This window comes from Limulus polyphemus, unplaced genomic scaffold, assembly GCF_000517525.1.
Source record: "Limulus polyphemus unplaced genomic scaffold, Limulus_polyphemus-2.1.2 Scaffold272, whole genome shotgun sequence".
NCBI lineage: Eukaryota > Metazoa > Arthropoda > Merostomata > Xiphosura > Limulidae > Limulus > Limulus polyphemus.
The window spans coordinates 419439-440106 of NW_013665882.1; the positions used below are offsets into that span (position 1 = coordinate 419439).

Sequence of the window (20668 nt, forward strand, 5' to 3'; positions counted from 1 at the left end):
GTCGGCGAGGTAAGCCAAAGGTGGTGCATGCCAATAGGCTTTGGCATTATCACATTCCAGGTCATTTCAGTTGGAACAAAGTGAACAATGGAACAAATGACGCTGCTGAATACGTCACCTTAAAAAGTCACTGTCGAAGAAGAAACTACCCGGTTTTGATAAGGAAAACAGTGAAGCTGTTAATGAAGTTACTACCATTGATGTGACTGCTACTGATAATGGAACATTTCCTGATGGAGCAGATGAATCCCACGTAAAGCAGAAGCCAATGAGATGGAAACCAGTAGGAAAGAAGAAACGTTCTGTAAAATTAAGAGACTTTGTTGTGTTTTAATTTTGTGTTTGTAAATTCTGTTTGTAATTAAGTTATTGTTAATTATTTATTGGTTTAATGTAAGTGGCTATGGTTCAGGACGAACAATACTTAGGAAGGGGCAGTGTTACGACAGCAGAAGTCAGGTGACGCTGGTAACACGTGATGAATTTCTCAAATGATCATGAATTATCGGGGAAGACCGAGTTTGTTCAGGACGCCCTCTTTTTTAGTATATAAGCCTGTCGAGAAAAACCAGTGGGATCGGACAGATAGATAATTGAGTCCAGCTAACAGTAGGCACCGTAAATAGTGTGTGAATCACTGTGATTTATAGCATGTGTTATAAAGGTTGTTAAGTTTAAAGTGACTGCAAATTCTGTGTATTACTAAAAGTTTGTATCGAGAAAGAATAAACTGGTTTAGTCAAGAAAGGACTTGTATCGCTGATGTTCCTCGGAAATAATTTCTACTGGAAATTAACAAACAAGTAGAAATATAATATTTTTATATGGTGGTTACAAAGTTAGTCAAAGTGACCAAATGTGTATAGTGTTAGGTTCAGAAATAACAGATGAAATATAAAGTTTTACTGAAAAAAAGTTTGATAATTATTTAGGAGGTTTTAGAAATTACATGAATGAAATCTGACAATTTTCAGAAGAAAAAAAGTATTTTTAATCTTAACATGAAAATCACATGGAAGCACTGAACACTCTGGCACTGTATATTTACAGACAGATTTTTTGTAAAAATATTTAATTTAAAAAATCTGATTTTCTTGTTGTTAAAAGACTTGTAATATTTACTGAAAACGTGCCAAATTTTGTGAAGACACACAAAACATATTAAAAGATGATGGTTACATTGGGTTTGAAAGGTCAGTTGTTTTGACCGAGTGAGCCCATAACGAGAGGGTTAATGGACAGCATTTTTACAGACTTCATTGATGGTTTCTTTGTGTAATGTCATACTGTATGCTGGAAGATCATTATCAAATAAATCCAAATATAATTTGTCTTTCAAATGACCTAAACAGTTTTTATATGCTGTGTTCCCAGTAAATTAATTATCACATGGACAGCATATTCTTGCACATAACTAAGTATTGCAACTATTTCACATTGATTTACATATTTTCATTGGAATATTGACTCTGTTTCTTTCAAACTTATGTACTTTTTGGACTTGCACATTCTTAAACACTATTGCTTTAGTTATTGTGTGTTTGTATTTAAACTTATTGAGGTCCTTTGTAGCACATGACGGATGAGCCATTCATGTCTTCAAGGGGGTGACCCAATGCTAGCAGTGTGTTGCATACAAAACTTCATTTAGTAAAATGATAAACATATTGAATAATTTCACAACATGTAAGTGCTTCTATAAGTTGTTTTAATACTTAACTAATAAAATATATGTAACTAAAATATAATTTATTTTAAATCGTACCTCAGTTTGCAGTTTGGGAATGTCTCTGCCAGTGAGTCTATACAATATTTACAAGTAAGTATTATGTATCTATATTAAAAAGTTGAAAATAAGCTAAGATGTGTGGAGAATATTAACTTTAAGTATGGTATGTAACACATATTTGGTATATTTTGTTTCATTATTACCATAATGTTTGGGAAATTTAATATTTATTGAGTAAGAGTGGTCATGATTACAAATACAAATATACTTTTAAGTGGTTTATAGCAGACTGTAGATAATGGAAATTTATATATATATATATATATATATATATTATTTTTTTATGTGTAGATGAAATGATAGTTGAAACTTTTTGTTTATCATACACAGTTTTCAAAAGAAAAGTGAATAAAACTTGTAATTTTTTCAAGGAAAATTTAGTGTATATTGTATAGGTATAAGAGAAAGTACTTGAATGTTCTGACAAAACTGCACTGGTAGCATTAAGCTGTGGCTTCATATGAGTTTTTGTTAACATATCATATTTGGTTGGTGCTAAATTCAGTTTTTATCATGCTTTTTATTCATATAAACTTTTTAATTCTGTATTTTCAAAGTAGTTTGGTCTTAAAAGCTACAAGTGATTGAGGAAAGATATATGTAGTTGTTTGATGATTTTTCTGTTGGTTTGGTTTGCATGTTTAAACTGTTTTTATACATGTGAATATTTATAAATTTTTGTTGGTTTGGTGAAAGGTTATAAAGTAAGTAATTATTTGAGGGATTTATGATATTTATTTTCAGCAGTGCTACCCATCTCTCCACAGAGCTGACTGCTATTAACTCTTGCCATTGTCAAAAACATTTTGAACATGCCCCAAGCATTGAAATAAATTTCCAACCGTACATTAATATGTACTGTGCCAACCTACGATGTAATCATGATTAGACTGTAGCCCAGTAGGAGGGGGTCACATCCTCCAGGCACAGTAAACCCAATGAGCCCTCTTGTTTTAACCAAATTTCATTCCTTTCCTTGGCTCTGCTTTGTTCAGATGTTGCTGTTTTTTCATTTAGAATTACAGAATTTTTATGCTTTTTATTTTAAACATTAGTTACCATTTGTAGTACAGTCTTTCTTATGTTTATTTTCTTGATTATGAGAAAGAACGAAAAAAATTTAATCAATTAAGTTTGAACTTTTAATTCAGATTATATTAATTTGATTTCTCCCCTTAATCAGTTACAAACTTTTGGGACATATGTTCCAGAGTTTATGATGTGGTTTCTTTGACATTACCATTTCCCATTGTTTATTAATTCAGTGAACAGATTTTGTTAATTACTCATCAGTTTCATCAGACACTGACCACGGCACATGTATCATGAACATACCAGATCAAATTAAACAACAACAAAAAAACTAAAGAGTTTCATGGAATATCTGGATTACAAATTAAGATGTCCATATTTCTGACATCTCCCGATGTTCTAACACTCCTCAACAGGAGTTATATCCTACAATTATGACAACTAGGAACACTGTAATGGTCAAGGATGTTACCACCATTGTGCATAGGTGGTTGGTTCTATTCTAATTTTATATCTGGGATTCCTGACCTTCTGCTTCAGTTGAGCCTGCTCCATCTTCAGACAAATTTGGCCAACTGTGTTCACGATCTACATTTGCTTCTGGTTCCCTCTTCCCAACAAGGATTAGGTAATCCAACTTTTATCCTTCACTGCTTTGATTACACAGGTATGTGAAAGTTTTTTCTTGCTTCAGTTGTTTTTTGCAGAATCTTTGGCTACCTTGTTACAATTGAATCTCTTCTTTCAGCTAGGGAATTTATTCTTTAGTTGTCTCTTGCCCTCAGTCTGCTCATCTTCAGCTATTATTTGCCAAATGGCTTTGCTATGTGCTCATGCTTCATTTTCTTTCAGAGTCTTTACATTGCAATCCTGACAGCTTTATTAGGGATAACTGCACATACCTGTTCTCCACCTTGGTCTCAAGTTTCTTCTTCCACTGTGTCCCAATAACTTGGTTTCTGAGTTTATGTAGTCGAAAATGCCTTACTATCTGATCTCTCTCTTATTTCGAGGACCATTGTATTATGCCTTTCTTTCATGATGTTCCTTATATTTTAAGTCTAAAGCTGAGGTAGGTTATCTGCTGTCATCTTTTCTTACATTGGCTTCTTGCATTTCTCAGACCAGGAGGACCCACTAGGTTTCTAGCTTGTAAGATGATTTGTTGTTGTGGGTATTGGAGGTTACTTGCTTTTAGAGACACCTCTAAGCTTTGGTCCAGTGAGAACTCAGCTCTCACACTTTGCAAATCTGTGGACTGCTTTTACCAAAGACTATTGGGTTACACAGGGGCTTTCCTGCTTAGCGCCTACTATTGAGATGAGGTTCTTCATAAGAGTGCTTCAGCTGTGTGTATGTATGTATGTGTATATATATTACCTTCCAGTCTTTACTTCATTGGAAAAAAAAAGAAGACAGCTCCAGGTGTGATCTTGCTGTTCTTATTTGCAGTAACCTATTGCACAGTCTATCAGTGTGGGACCTGATGCAGATGTGATGTTTCATATTAAGTCTATAATCACCTCTTTAGTGTTCTCCCCCATGCCATTTTCTATCTCCTTTTTCTCCTAATGGGAAACTCCTCCTTCAAGGGAATACCATGGTATGAGACAGAGTAGATGTACTCTTTTGACTGAAAGTAGGGCTGGGTGTTATCTGGAAGTGTAGTACTGGGCACACCACTACACTATAAATTAAAACGTTCTTGGTGGTTAGGCCAGCTGGATGGGTTTTATGTTCCAGTCAGGATGCTAGATCTTGGATGTTACTTCCCTGCACCTCCTTATTTTAATACATTGGTATAGTCTGACTTATTGCCCTAAGGGGATGTATTATAATGTGCGGATAGTTATCAAACATTTCTTAAGACAAAACTTTATATTTTATCTGTTATATTCAGTAATTAATCTCGCAACCACCATAAAAAATTAGGAAATTAATATAAATTATGCCTCTTTTGTTCTAGAATGAACACAAAAACATAAATATTTAGACTATATAGCTTAAATCTCATAACATTATACATTTATATATTTTTATTATTTTTATTATATTGACCTTTCACCCATGCCTGGCTAACAATACAGAAGTTACAATGATGCGGCTCATGTGCACTCATATTACTGTATCAAATAACATAAAGGTGACCTTTGGTCTGTACAAAGTAACTTATCTTGGCTGTGTTTTAGTAGACTAGTATTTTGTAAAATACAGTCACGTATAATTGTTATACATCATACATGTATATTGATTATTGCTATTTTGAAGTAAGTTCTTAAAGTTAGTTTTCCTAGAATATAGAACAGTAAATAAAGAAGTAAAGCAAACAATTATCTCTTCTAGTTATGACCTTTGTACTCGGTTGTTGCTTGATGTAGATTGCTAAGCCTTTAAAAATTTTGCACGTGGAGGATACGAAACAAAAAATTTTTTTAGGTTTTATATATACTTTTGAAGAACTAAAAAATCATAAATTATTACATCAATACATAGAATTCTACTATAACTTATCAAACTTACTAACTAAGCTGTAGGTCTAAACAAATATGAAATTTCAAGCAGAATAGAAACACAACCTATCTCATTGAAATTTTGGTTTAAAACAAAGGAATGGTGCTAGGTACATTAAAAAGGCTCGGAAAACCACTAGGGGGACATTCTAAGTTTCAGATTGGTTATTCATGTTATATATAGAAGTAAGTGTATATAAGGGAGTGTTTCCAAAAATCGAAGGAGGTGAGCAGTGTGCCACTATGTATGATTTATTACGTGAGCAATATCTTAGCAAATAGAAAAGATAAGACCTTCTTATTTTATATTCTAGCTTATCAATATCTGTAATTTGAGTTTATAATTCGTATGAAACTATAGACTAAGTATTTTGACTTCACAAACATCTAATTTGAACCAGTGCTGCATTGAACATACCATGTGACACAGAAAAATCGATGTTTATCTGTGTTTTTTTTAAATATTTACTTTTAAGTTAAAAACTGAGTAATGTATAGTTCTAAAATTTGAATTATAATCTACAGTTTAATGCCAAAATTATTGACATAAATTCATGAAATATTAGTTCAATAAAATTTTGAATGCGAGTCCACAAAAGAGATGACCTGTCTCAAATCGGTTAACCCATCCATTATCTTATCAATTTAGGGTCCTAGCTAACAGTTCTGTGAAGAGGTGAGTATCTTTTCTGGAGCTAATATTTTACGTATATGAAAATGTATTTCAGATAGGTTCCTCTTCAGAGAATCTTCTACCCTTCCTCCCCATTTTCTGGTGGTGATGTGTTTTTTTTTTCCTCATCATGAATGAACCTTGTTGTAACGTGAGGGCTCATGGGGTTTACAGCACATGGAGGGTATTTTGCCCTCGTATTGGTGGAGGGCTGTGGAGGTTAGAATGGCACAGTAAATATTAATGTGTGTAGGGGTAAGAGTGTTATTGAAGACATGGCTTAGGTGCAAAAGTATTTTTCATGGCATAAGTTAATAACTATCAGTTCTGTGGAAAGATGAGTGTCTATCTGAAATACTTTAATAGGTAAGGAAACTTTTAACATTAGCTCTTGCTGATGTTTTTGATAAAGATGCTAAAATGTTTTTGTTGTTGTAAAGCCTGTTAGTTAAATAATCATATGTTTTTATTTTTTGAAATGCATGAAAGTGTTGAATGTTCAATTTTAAAGAGCACCACATTTCAAATGAGGTTGTGGCTATGCCCGTTTTTTTACATAATGTACATATATCTACATAATCAGCAGCTGACTGCATAATCACTCTATAATCAGAGCATGAGTTTCTAGAATAGTTAAGTCAAATCTAAGCCAATGTTACCAGATTCATAACTTTTTACTTTGTTTGTTTCTTGTTGTTTGAAAAGTGGTACCTTCAAAAATCCAAATGTGTGTTTGTTGTTCTTTTGTAAAAAGTAAGTGTTAAATTGCTGTTAATGATGGAATTGCATTAATCATGCTTAGAATTCTCTTAAATATTATTATTTTAAGCTGTTTTTAATTTAGTAAATGGTTGCATAATTCAAAATTCTGTATAATCAGCAGTTTTATGAATTTTATGATGCATAATTTTGAATTGTTGGCTTCATAAATATAGTTTTTTTTGCTGCATAAATATTGGGGCCTTGATTTCAGTGTACTTTGTATTTTCAGAGGCTATAAATCTAACATTCTCAAACATAAAACATTTTATGAAAGCATGTGTCCACTTTTTCCTGTTATGATTCTTTTCATCATAACTTCCCTATGGGCTGTCTTCTCTCCAAGTGATATAATGAATACAGATCCTCGAATTTTTTTCTGGATGGTTGGAACAGTATTTTCCAATATTTGTGTGAGTCAAAGCTTTAATTTTTGGTTTGTTGATGTAGTCTCATGTTTTATTAATTTTAGGGATTGAAATATTTTCATAAAACCATCTATAATGGGACTTTTTTTTTCAAGCTTATAAGGCTCAAACTAAATATTCTGCACCACAGCTCCTTATTTATACTATAATTATTGAAAAAATATATTTATGGTTATTTATACCAAAGGTCAAAAATATATGATTTGGAAATCTTATAACTTCAATAATATCTAGACTTACGTAATGTTTCATATCAAAACACGTGCAGACATTTGTATAAATATAAGTTATTTACAAGGTCTAAATATGTTGAAACCCTAAAATCAGTATATAAACAAGTCTAGCTTGGTCATACAGAAATATAAACTCTGGTCTAATACCAGTACTAGATGTGTTTTGACTTTGACATTTTGGTTTCTTAATTACTATAGTTTTTTCATTTGACTTTTTTTTTTATTGTTGAACTACACATTATTCGAAAATTCTTTTTGTCAGCAGTACCATTACATTTCCTGATCCAGATGTTTGTAGATATTTGAAGAATTACCAGCACTATGCTCAGATACTCTTTTATATTCTTCTCTAAATGATGCCTGGTTCATCTCTCATAATCTCATCCACACCGAGAACAAACATATCAATAAACAACATAGGAGCATTGCAGGTTATCAAGTCTGCCCTTTATCTTGAAAATGTTCTCAGTACTGATTTTAAGTCTATACTCAAGATATTTTATATTTTACTTTTCAACACACAACTTTCTTTAACCATTAATGGAAGACAAAAAAGGACAGTTTGGACACATCAGTACTCACTTTACTTAAAAAACATTTTAAGATATGTAAAGAAGTGAAATATGAAAACTATTCTTTACAAAGCATTTTTCACTTTACACTTTTTATTTCTTTATGAAAATAATAATAGTTACAGGAAATATTATAAGCTCTATTAAAATAAGTTATTTATCATATTATCATTATATTTAACAGGTATAGTAGATAAATGTTGACATAACTTTTCGATCCTTTATACATGTGTTTATTTATTTCAAAAGCATCATCAGTGTTATTAATATCTAATTCTAAAAAGTACAATTTTGCGTTGTTCTTTTTTTTCAACTGTAATATTAATACAAGAAAATCATTTATTTAGAAAATATAAGAATGAATTCACATGTCATTTTTTCCTTAAACATATCAAAAGTATTATCCGCATTCCTGTATCCTATGTTATAGGTTTAAATCTCTTTGGACAGATACTCACTCACTCACTGTTTTTCATTATATAAAAAAAAACTGATTTACTAGACTAGGTACTAATTCTGAGCCCATAGTAACAATAACTATTTGATCATAAATACTATTATTAAACTTAAAATGAGGGGGGGGGGTCTTATTATTTAGACTTTTTTTTACATCATGATTTTAAAAAACAGTATACAATTGTTAAACAGTAAACTAAAACCTCCTACTTCCAATAGACAAATTAAGAAAACTTGAATAATAATTTACATTTCATAAAACTTAAAACTAATATCTTCTTCTCAAGTATATTTCACATAACAAGATATCTTTATAAACAGTTCATAATCGCAAGCTCATTAGAGTCATCTTCAGGTGAAAATCATCAAAAAGTCGAGATATTTCAAATATGGCAAGTCTGTTTTAAACTTAAAGTCTCCTGAGGTGACAGCAGCAAGTCTATGGACTTATAATGCTAAAATTCGATGTTCATTTTCCCACAGTAGACACAGCAGATAGCCCAATGTGGCTTTTCTCTAAAACAAAAAAAATTACCAAATATAAACTTAAAAAAAGTTACAAGGCAATTTTATTATCCATGCCTTAGTTATTCCAGTAATCTTCAGGAAATATTTCAGGCCTGCTTGAATAGAATCTTGTAACCATATTAGCCACAAACACACAAACATTAGAATGAAAGGTACAATTTTAATAAGAAAACTTAATGAAAATCTGTTTAAAGGATGTACTAATAATCATGCTTCAAGAGGTGTGCATGTAACATGGCAGAGTCAGTTGATTGTGTAGCCAGTGGTTGGTGGCCTGTCTTATTTGATTGGCAAGATGACAATATATTGATGATATGAGTTTAGATTAAAATTTGTAATGGCTTACAAAATAGCTATCCTACTTAGAAAGCTCTGAAAGTCAATCTTAATTGATTTGATAAAAAGCAACAAATCTTGAAAGTTTTGCTAGTTAAAAACAAACTTAGTTTTTGATTAAAACTCAATAAGAAAAAGAACTGTCACACAGATCAAAGATGTGAGAAGACAAATTTCCCTGATTATTAATTGACATCCTATATATAAAATAAAAGTGAAAAATTAAGGCCGGGCATTATGTATGTAAGGATAGAAAGTGGCAGTTAATTGTACAGGGTATTACGTTGGTTTCAAGCTATCGTATTTGTATTAGGTACTTATTTATGTGCTATATGATAAATATCATACAGTTCACAGAGACTGCCTTTCAGCATGTTCTTATGAAATCCTGAAGATTGATAGCTTTTCTTCTATAACATGAGTGAACTGTTTCATGAAATTCAAAACCATATGTTTAATATATGTAAAAGGGAGCTGAACATTGTGGAGTAACACAATGTAGTGAAACTTGAAGGTGTCAAAGGAGTGTTCAGTATATTAAGTGTTTTATAAAATATTTTCATTTTAGATTCACACAAGATCCTAATATAAATCTGAATTAAAGTTTTGAAATGAGACAAAAAGTTAGACAGTTAGTAAGTAAAATCCAAACTGTGAGAATCTAAGTTATTAATAGTAGAAGAGTTGAAGTAATTAATTATTTATATTGGATTTTAAAAAAAATATATCTTGAACATTCTATAATGCTGCAGTTGTTAATACATAGCATACATTATGCTGTTATATTGTTAATGAACTTTGCTTTTAGTTAGTGATTTTAGTGAAGTTTGGATAATTATATATACATATTCTACAGTTGCAACTTAATATACTGTATGTATGATGGTTTATACAGTGTCGTCTCATCATCAGTCAAATGTCTATGACACGGTGTGAAGCTTTCAATTTCATGCTGTACCCAGTAGGGTTAACAATGGCACTAGTGTTTGGTGTTCCTGTCTTTGGCCAGAAAGAAAACCTTATTTTATGGATACTGACTGTGTTCTGCATTGTGGCCCATATCTATTATGCTGTTAGTGTGGTAGGTATAGAATTGTAACTGTTTTCCTTGTAAATGTATCTTATAAAATAACAAAATGTCATTACAAATACTTTTCCACAAGGTTATGTGAATTTCTAAATATTAATTGTTAAATATAGTTGAAAAACATATGTACCTTAAAACATAACAAATAAAATATTTTCTAATTTTTGTAGTTGTGAGTTAAAATTTAAATGAAATTTTTCAGTAATTAAAAATTTTCATTTTATACTTTCTACTTCAAAAGATCATCCACTGCATTTCCGTGTATGTGAAATGTTTAGTTTTACAAATCGAGAATTAGATTCACACTCAAGTTTGTTTGAGATTTTATCAATAAAAGAATTATGATAGTTTGTTTTTGTGATTTTTATGAATTTCATAAATACCTCTAATTTTCAGTGGAAACATCATTACATTGTTCGATACTACTACATAGAGACTATTGTAGCAAAAATGACTATCAATGTAAATCTTCAACACCTGAGTTTGGTGTCTTTAGTTTGTATATTTTCAACTAGGAGAGATGCATGTGTATGGTAATAGGTGATAAGATTAATTTTGAGTTGGCAGACACTTTCCAATATGGCATCTTACCTCCTCTCATGTATTAGCTTCTCTTGTTCAGTGCTGCCCTATATATAAACAAATTTCTTTTACTCTCCACTAGCCTTGAAACTCCTACCTACCCCATGTTCATTGTGGATCTATTGTGTCTTAGCATGTAAATAAGCATGCGTCAACCTTTCACATATAGATGTGCGACACGCTATCCTGATATTGGTTAATCCATCCATACTATTCAGCCTAACCTCCACTTCTCATTTAGGCACAGTCATGTTTGGATGTTACAAAATTTTGCTTGTGTTTTTATCATGGCATTTGATTTTTTTTTTGGCTTTGTTTCTTGAAGCTGTAAATTTTGTTATAGTCACTAAACATTTAAAATCTGGGTTTTTTTATTCATTATTTTTCATGGATTTACCACAGTTCAACCGTGAATTCAACATTTTGTATCACAAATACCACAATTGTGACTACAATTACTTTGTCTGTCATTTCTGAAGTTTCATGTTCTGCAAGTTTGGCTGAGGAGGTTCCACCTTAGTTCAATGAGAGATTGAACACTATATGAGACAGCCAGCTTATCTTGAACCTGGACAGGATCTTCCTTTTCTGAAGCAGAGTATATTTGACATCGAAGATTTAGAGTGCTTTATCCTCCACTATCCTATGCCATTCAATCCTGTGTGTCACCTGTGAATGCTGCCAGGCCTCCCTCAGATTTCACAGGTATGTTACATTTTGTCTAGGTCCTCGTAGACATTTGGATTTTTCTGCTTTGGCTTATCATCCTGCAGGCTTTTCCTTTCTAGACTCACAACTCTTGTAGTCTTTGATGCAAGTTTGGGGAGGCCAATTCTGATTCTCTAGTTAGGTTCTCACAGGCCCATTTTTCCAGACTGTGGCTGACCATAACCTCTATCCTTCAGTACATTTATCCACTACCTATCTGTGTGACCTCAGAAGGGCACAATTTTTCTATGGATATCATTTTGGAAATGTCTCTGAGTTCGTGGAGTTGCAGATGGAGTCTCCCTGACAACATATCACCATTTATTCTTTGGTTTCCAGGTTGTCTCAGCCATCACCTGCCCCTGCTCCCACTCCTTTTTTCATACCACACCTTCTCAACTTTTAGCTGTTCCTCTCCTAGGTTTGGATGGGAAGTTGTCATATTTCCCACTGCAGAAACACACGCTGCCAATTTTACTGGTGACAACCAGGTTGGATCTGGCAGGGCAGGTGCTTGCCTGATCAGATTTATTCACATTTGTCATAAGTTCACTTCCAATCCTTGGATTCTTCAGGTGCTGTCTGAGTGCTTCTTCATTCACTTCCTTACCCCCAATCCATTGTCAACACATCCTATTCCCCCTCCTGGATCCCATATCTCTCAGAAACAGTCCAGACTCTTCTTCTCAAGGAAGCTATTGAACCAGTCAGTCAAATCTCTCCAGGTTTTTACTCCAGGCTGTTGGTAGTTCCCAAACAGACCAGTTATTGGTGTCTAGTGATAGATTTGTCTCAGTTGAACCATTTCATAGACCTTCCTCATTTCACCATGGTTTTTTTTCTCACTCTTTGGTGGGCTTTCACTCCAGGTTTGTGGGTGACCAAGGTGGATGTTTCAGATGCATACCACCACATCACTATTGCCCCACTTTCCAGACAGTGCCTTTGGTTGTCCACTAGGGTCAGGTTTACCAGTTTTGTGTGCTGCCCTTTGGCTGGCCACAGCACCTTATGTGTTTTGTCAAATGTTCGGGGCTATAATTTGACTACTCCATGCCTAGGTCTTGCATTTTCATCATTCGATGGATGACTGGCTCCATATGAACTGGTAGCACACAAATAAACACAGTTGTTTCTGAAAGAAGTGTATCCATGTGCAACTTGTGTAGTTAGATCATCAAGATGGAGAAATCCTTTTCATCTACCCAACACTATGGTCAAATGAGTTTTTCAGTCATCAAGGCTGTTACTCACTGCTTGTTAGGTTCTTTCTGTTTTGGGAAAGTTGACTTTTATATAAAAGCTCTTATATCATTAGGTTGTGCTCATATATGCACCTTTCAATGAATGCTGCATGACCAATGGAACCTTGTCAGGGATCCCTTGGACTTCATTATTCATTTCCCACTTTCCCTCCTAATCATTTTCACATGGTTTCTAAACAGAGACAACATCACAGTGGGTGTTCCTCTTCCACCTCCTCGTCCCTAGTTGCACTTGTTCACAGATGCTTCACTCATGGGTTTGGGAGGACGTGTTTGGAGCATGAGGAGGTTTCATTCCATTGGTCTCCTGTTGAGATGACCTAGCATATCAACATCTTGGAATTATTGGCCATCCTTCAGGCTTTGGATCCATACCAACACTTCATTAGTTATCTCACATCAATCAACAGGGTGGCACCCATTGACATTTGCTCTGTTTCAGAATGCTAGAACTACTCATTTTTGTCCAGGCTTTTCAAACATGCCTCACTGGTGTTCATGTACTGGGTGCATTCAACCTGGTTGCAGATCATCTTTCTTGTCCTGAACATGTCCTTCCCATGAAGTGGTCCCTAGAACCTTAGGTTTTCTGGTGGCTCTGCACACAATGGGGTCCTCCCCATTTGGATGCTTTTACTACACGTATCACCATCAAATTACTCCTGTTCTTGTCCCCAGTACATCATACCCTAGCTTTGGCTGTAGATGCTCTCCATCTGAACTGGACCAACCTGTACCTATATGCCTACCCACTGATATGTCTCCAACCTAGGATGATTTCCATCATCTATTCCACTTCATATTGAGTGCTTCTGATACACCTTTATGGCTGGCACAGCCCTGTTTCCTGATTCTCATCCTCCTCTTAACAACACCTTCATTACTTTCTTCTCTTTTGCCATCCTTCATCCATCAATCTATGTTGCTGGTTCTTGTTTGTGCACTTCCCACACTCCATCTTTATGAATACTTAGTTTGTTCTCCACACACTTACCTGTCCTCACTTTGTACCCTTGGTCACCTGTTCCCTCTGCCATTTATATCTTTCATCCTCTTTCCTACTTCTTTTGCCCTGTGGTCATCGGAAGTCGGACATCTTCACCATTGAGGTTTCATGTACTGTCACACCTATGTTTTCCTTTATCCAAGTCATAGCTTTCTTCCCAAGACATCTGCAGCTTGTGAGGGCAAATCTTTTTTTACACAGTTTCTCTCCCTTCCTTCTTCCCATTTTACTCTTGTGCAGATTGGGATAGATTTTATGTCCTATTCATGCTCTCCATTGCTGTATTGCCAGCTTCCTTCCATGGTTTACATTCCAGATTATTCATTCCCTGGAACCCCTCCTCTCAATGAAACCTTTCTTCTTCTATCCTTAATGCTTGGATTCATCTACTTATCTAGTTTGCATTTACATCTTTTTCTCCCAATTCCCAACATCTCTTCCAGTTGTCATCTCACCAGATTCGACATCTTACTTTTTCTCTGGTTACTCATTGCATTGTCTTTTGGAGGAGATCATCCAATGTGGCGTGTGAACTATTTCTAACATTTTCATCTCCCACTACCTACATCATGTGGTCATTTCTTTTTCTTCTGGATATTGCATTCCATCTGTTGCCATTCTCCATACAATGGTTCAACTGTGTATTGGAAAGTTTACTTTTCTCTATATCCTATAGGGTCATGTCCCTTATAGGTAGTAGATCCCACTCAGTGATGAGTGGTGCCTGTGCTCCAATTAATTTTTGCCCATTTAACCAACATATACTACCTCACTGGGCAAAGAGTATATATATGATACAGATGTGGTTTGGTCTCCCACAGATGAGTTCCTCTCTCAAGAGAGGTTACACTACTCGGATTTTTTTTGGATGCTTTCCAAAGGGTGCTCTTTTCAGGAACTCTTACACTGGTCCCTCCACCAGTGTGGGATTCTAGCTATTATATGAGAGGAGGTAAGATACCATATCAGAAGTTAACATTTTCTTACACCAAAAATGTATTTCCTCCCAACTTCTGGTGCTTCTTTTGTGCATAATCTTGAAGTGAAGGCTGCATCATGAGAGTGTGTCACACTCATATTTGTAGAGGATTGCCACATGCTTATTTGTATGAGAAAATGCAATAGAACCACATTGAATATGGAGTAGGTGGGAATTTTAAGGTTAGTGGCGAGCCAAAAAAAATTTGTGCATATAGAGGGCAGCAATGAAAGAGAGAAGCTGTTATGTAAGAAGAGGTAACTATCTACTGAAAATACATTTTCAGTGTAGGAAAATGTTAACTTTTGTTTTTGTATCTCCTCTTTAATACGCCCCCAAATGGCACAGTGGTATGTCTATGGACTTACAATGCTAGAAACTGGGTTTCAATACCCGTGGTGGGCAGAGCACAGATAGCCCATTGTGTAGCTTTGTGCATAAATTCAAACAAACAAACCTCTTTAATAACATAAATTCATGAAAGGAAATGCTAAGATAGGCTTAACTGGTAGTGTATCAGCATATTCGTAATATTTTTAAATAAAAGTTTTACTAAATGAATTTAAAGCAAATCAAAATGTTGCTTTTAACCTCTTTCCAAGTAAGTATTAACAACATATGCTTTGTGTAGTTCTTTGCTTCATCCCAAGTTTTCATTAATGCACTAATGTTTCTCCAGTCTCATGGTTTTAATATTATTTTCTTAAAATGTACATGCAATTAACCCTTTTACATTATACATTTAACATTATAATGTATGTTATTATTTATGTTATCTAAGTTTTAAGTCCTTTATTTCAAATAAAACCTTTAAAAAGACTTCTTAAAACTTTGGATGTATTGTCACATGACCAATGAGCTGTGAAAATTCTCTACTTTGGCTCTCTGTATCTTCAATAATACAATAGCAGTTGTGTAGTTGTACATCTAGTCTATAAGATGCTTACATAACCTTTTCACTTTTCAAAGTTTTCTCAATGAATGCAGTTGAAACAAGTAGTAGATTTTGTCAACCCCTGACAGTTGCCACACCCACCTTCAACAGATTTGTTTGAGCTTTATAACCTACATGTGGAGCTTACATATGCATGTGTATAGTCATTAGAAAGAGCTAATTTTGCATTATAATCTAACAATCATTATTTTGAAATTGGTGTGCAGTTGTCATCACGAAGTACATGTAACTACTGTAGTATTGTTGGCTGCTTGATTGACTATAGCATTTACAGTTGTTTCTTACCTAAATATGTTATAGTTAGAGATACAGTTTAAATTGTATTTAGGTCTTACTTTTATATTTTAGTTAATTATGTATTATTTATGTTTTAAAATGCATAGTTGAAAGGTTTAAACATTTTTTAAATATACATCATACATTGTGTCAGTTCTCAAGGCTTACAAAAATATTACGAGGTGCATGACAATTTTCCTGAAGGGTTGCACTTGTCTACCAGAGACACTGTAATATGTCTTGAGGGCACCATTGACTTGTATCGAGATGAATAATAAATGATAAAGGACAAGAAAGGAAATTAAACATTAAAAATTACTTTTACGTAAAAAGTAAAAGACCTGAAATTATGAATTTAACAAAAGGAAAATCTTTAAATATATTCTACAAACACTTAAAATGTATGTATATTTTTTCCATTTCCTAATTTATTTATTTCATGGCATTTGACATTGATGGTAAAGAAAATGGAAAATAAACTATAAATATTTACCTTAAAAACCTTTTGAAATTCATTTAGGAGGTTCTAGAGATTATGCAAATGAAATATGAAAACTGAGGTGAAGAAAAGTATTTTTATACTTAAAATTAAATTCACCTTGCACTCAAGCTACTTTAACAGTGCAAATAACTACTACTAACTGCTAATAATTTACATTATGATTGGCTGTCATTGAACCAATCAGACCATGTCACACCACTATAATGTCTAAAGTTACAGGGAGTTGTATTATAACCTAACAATAGTGTGATGAATGCACTTGTGCCTTTCTTGACAGAAATTTCACATTCAAACATACAGAAATCAGAGTTTTGGCTGGTGGATGCACAAACCCACATAATTCACATGCATTTGAGACCATATCAAACTGAATAATGCTCTTAACCAAACATTTGACAAAACTTATGAAATATTCATTATTAACTTTCATAATGACAAATTACTTGAGGTTTTAATTTTGTTGACTAGTTATGATGATGCTCAAACCATGAAGGTATTACTGTTGTTAATTTAAAAATCTGTCATATTTTGTTATTTCTATAGGTACAAGAGATGTGCCAACATTTTGAAATCAGCTGTTTTTCCTTGAAGAAAACATCAAAAGATTGATAACTTGTAGAAATTATAAACAGATTTCTGTGACCAGTCTTCATGTTCAAAGTTAATGTGCTTTCATAATTAACTGTTAGTGTGCTATGATTCCTGCCTATTTAAATATGCACTTCTTTGACTACTTACTACACCCTTTTCAAAACATATATTTGGCTACAACATGAACCATTGTGCTTGTAAGAGAACTGTTTTTTTATGCTAACTATTTTTGGTTAACTTAATAACATTGTATCAAGTAAGATGTCTTTGGTATATAACCTGTGGACCCTTTTATTATTACTGTTATTATCACTATGGTAGCTTAATCAGCATAAAACGTTTTTTAGAATTAAATAAAATTAGGTGTGTGTTGGTTTGAACCATCAATATATTGAAAGATTGACATTTTGGTCAACATGTTAAACAATTGTAGTTTAATCATTAAACATTTCATATTTTCTTCAGTTTGACAGACAATAGATGTAAGGTGTTTGTCTTGTTTCTTAGTTACTAGATCAATTAGTTCATTTTCTGATTTTTCTTGTCACTGAGTGTAATATCTGCTGATATTACTTAAAACTGGAGACTTCAGATGATTGTATTATTGGTAGTATTATGTAAATTAGATATCAGAAAGTGAACTTAATTTTGGAGCTTTAAATAAACCTATTACCTATCACTGTATTATTCATTACTTTTTGCTTTTCTGCCTATGCTCTTTTAACTTATCTGTTTTCTTTAATCCTACCACAACTTGTGAGCACCTTTCAGGTGTTGAGTTCACACCCACATATCAAATTTCAAACTTTAAGTAAAAAATAATTCCAAATCTATTCCAACAGTTTTTCTCAGAAATACTTTAGAATTTATCTTTTGCTATTTTGTAATATTTATTTTGTGTAATTTTCAAATAAGAATGAAAAACAAATCCAGACTTTCAAGTATGTTTACATCTGAACTCTGATGACTCTCTCCAGTAGTTAATCTACTTGTTGATTTTCAGAATTTTTCTTCCAATCCAAAAGCATAGGTTTATATTTGCTAACAAATTATCATTCTTTAAGATATTAATTATCCATGTCTTGTTTTTCATGTTTTTCCATTCTCTTTTAGTGGATTTCTTACTACATCCTTTTTTCTTACCCTTTTATGATATCACAGCATTTGGTCTGAACAATTAACAATGAAAGACAACTTTGAAAATAGATATATATATATATAACATTTGAATGTGATTGGATAGAGAAAATTATGTACTACACATATTAATATAGAATAAAGTGGTATGACCAGTAATTTTTGGTTTTTTGGAAAAGTGACTACCTAGGAATCTCGTGGGAAATTTACAAGAGTTAGAAACAAATCACAGACCAGGGAGTTTTTTTGTTTATAGTTTACTTAGACAGTAATTTCATTTCTGAAAAAGTTTTCATCCTAAATTACATCTTTTTGAAAGCTATGAAAAGTTCCTTCTATGACAAGATATTAGGTAAGGAACTTAGGTTTAGAGAATATGGCAATAGCAAAACATACAAGTTATTCAAATCCTTATTTATTGCCAGGTTTATTGGTTATTAAGTAATACAAAAAATAGAAGTACTTATTATTTATTGAAATAAAACTATATTTTTTAGATATAAATTGATCTCAACCAAGAATACTGTTAGAAAAAATATCATTACCTAGCCTGACAAAGATAATGATGATCCACTATCAAAGGTCAGGTCCTTGGTGACTGATAAATTGTTGTTAATATCATTACCTAGCCTGACAAAGGTAATGATGATCCACTATCAAAGGTGAGGTCCTTGGTCACTGATAAATCATTGTTAATATCATTACCTAGCCTGACAAAGGTAATGATAATCCACGATCAAAGGTCAGGTCCTTGGTCACTGATAAATCATTGTTAATATCATTACCTAGCCTGACAAAGGTAATGATGATCCACTATCAAAGGTCAGATCCTTGTCACTTATAAATCGTTGTCAATTTTTACTGTGTATTTTACTGTTTATTTGTAGAAGTGATTACTGCAGTTGGTAGAATAAAGTATAAAAAAATATAGTAATGAACACCAGTCAAATTGAGTCTGCCAGTGGTACAATGGTAAGTCTACAGATTTATAAGGCTAAAATCAGGGGCTTGATTCCCCTTGATGGATACAACAGATGGCCCAATGTGGCTTTTCTATAAAAAACACACACACATCAATCAAATTGAAACTGAGTAGATGTATAAAATGGGACTTTCTGATCAACAATAAAAAATATAATTATATGATGAAAAAGAAGTATTTTAATCTGTTTTAAAAACAGTGTCTCACAACAAGATTTTAAACAAGTTATAAAAACTGAATCAGATTTTATGATTTCTTTAAAAGCCAAAGCTAGATAGTATTTAGTTAAACTGTAATAAGATTCATGCAGTCTTGTTAAGTACTTACACTGTCAAAGGAAATGTTTAGTGGGATATTAGTGTCTGAAGTGTTTAGGGTTGAGCTACTGAGAGCAATGAAATAAAAATAGTTTCCTTTAATAGTCACAACTTACATATTTTATCATAGTTTAAATGACTTCACTCTTCTTAAGGAATTAAAATATTATTGACAAGACTTTATTGAATATCTTGTCAGATTCATTTTCTAGTCAATTTCTCTTTTCATGTATCAAAACTTGAAGCTTAAGCAAATATAAATTTCTATGACTGAAATTGTTGTTGTTGTATTCTTTTGACATAATAATTGTTTTCCTTCCTTTCTATGTTATGCATGTATCACATGTGTAGTCCTTAGAGTTTTATTCTATCAGTTTTTTAGATTTTACACATTCATTTCAGGTCTTCTGTGTTCAAATAAAAAATATTTTCATGCCACAAACTAACAAATGCATTTTCTTTTAATATTTAAAAAAATGAGTGAAATTGACAAATTATTTATTATAAGAAAGAAAGAAGAAACATACTCAAAAACTATGATGTAATCAAAATTTTATTTCAAGTGTTTTAACTTTAAGTACACCTTTCTTAGAATGAAATTGAAAAATATTAATCTTTTTTCTTTTATGTATCAGCAAAACATGGAATATTAAATTACACCTCTATATTCTGTGAATTTCAGAGTTAATTACTTTAACATGCTTGTCTACATTGGTATAAAGAATAGTGTATGTTAATGCTAGAATATGTACGTAACAAAATATACACAATTGCATAGTAGGGTTCCTAAGGACTCTATTATGTTACACAGAAAATGAGAGACAAAAATAAGCTACTTGCTATAAACATAGTGTATTTATTAAACTTAAATTTAAATAGCAGACAAAAACCACTTAGGTATACAAGAATATGTTTGACTATTGGCTTGTGTTTATATATAGTCAAGTAAAGCTGATGGAATACAA

General features: G+C 32.7%; 1 protein-coding gene across 1 annotated transcript in view; it reads left to right on the forward strand.

Moving 5' to 3' along the window:
• Positions 1-20182, forward strand: part of LOC106456926 (ethanolaminephosphotransferase 1-like) — a 40325-nt gene extending 20143 nt beyond the window's left edge. The window contains exons 6-9 of the mRNA XM_013916305.2: positions 1771-1819; positions 6996-7176; positions 10212-10397; positions 17220-20182. Coding sequence (XP_013771759.1) covers positions 1771-1819; positions 6996-7176; positions 10212-10397; positions 17220-17285 — 482 coding nt within the window. The 3' untranslated portion in view covers positions 17286-20182. The remainder of the gene's footprint in view (positions 1-1770; positions 1820-6995; positions 7177-10211; positions 10398-17219) is intronic.
• The last annotated feature ends 486 nt before the right edge of the window (positions 20183-20668 follow it).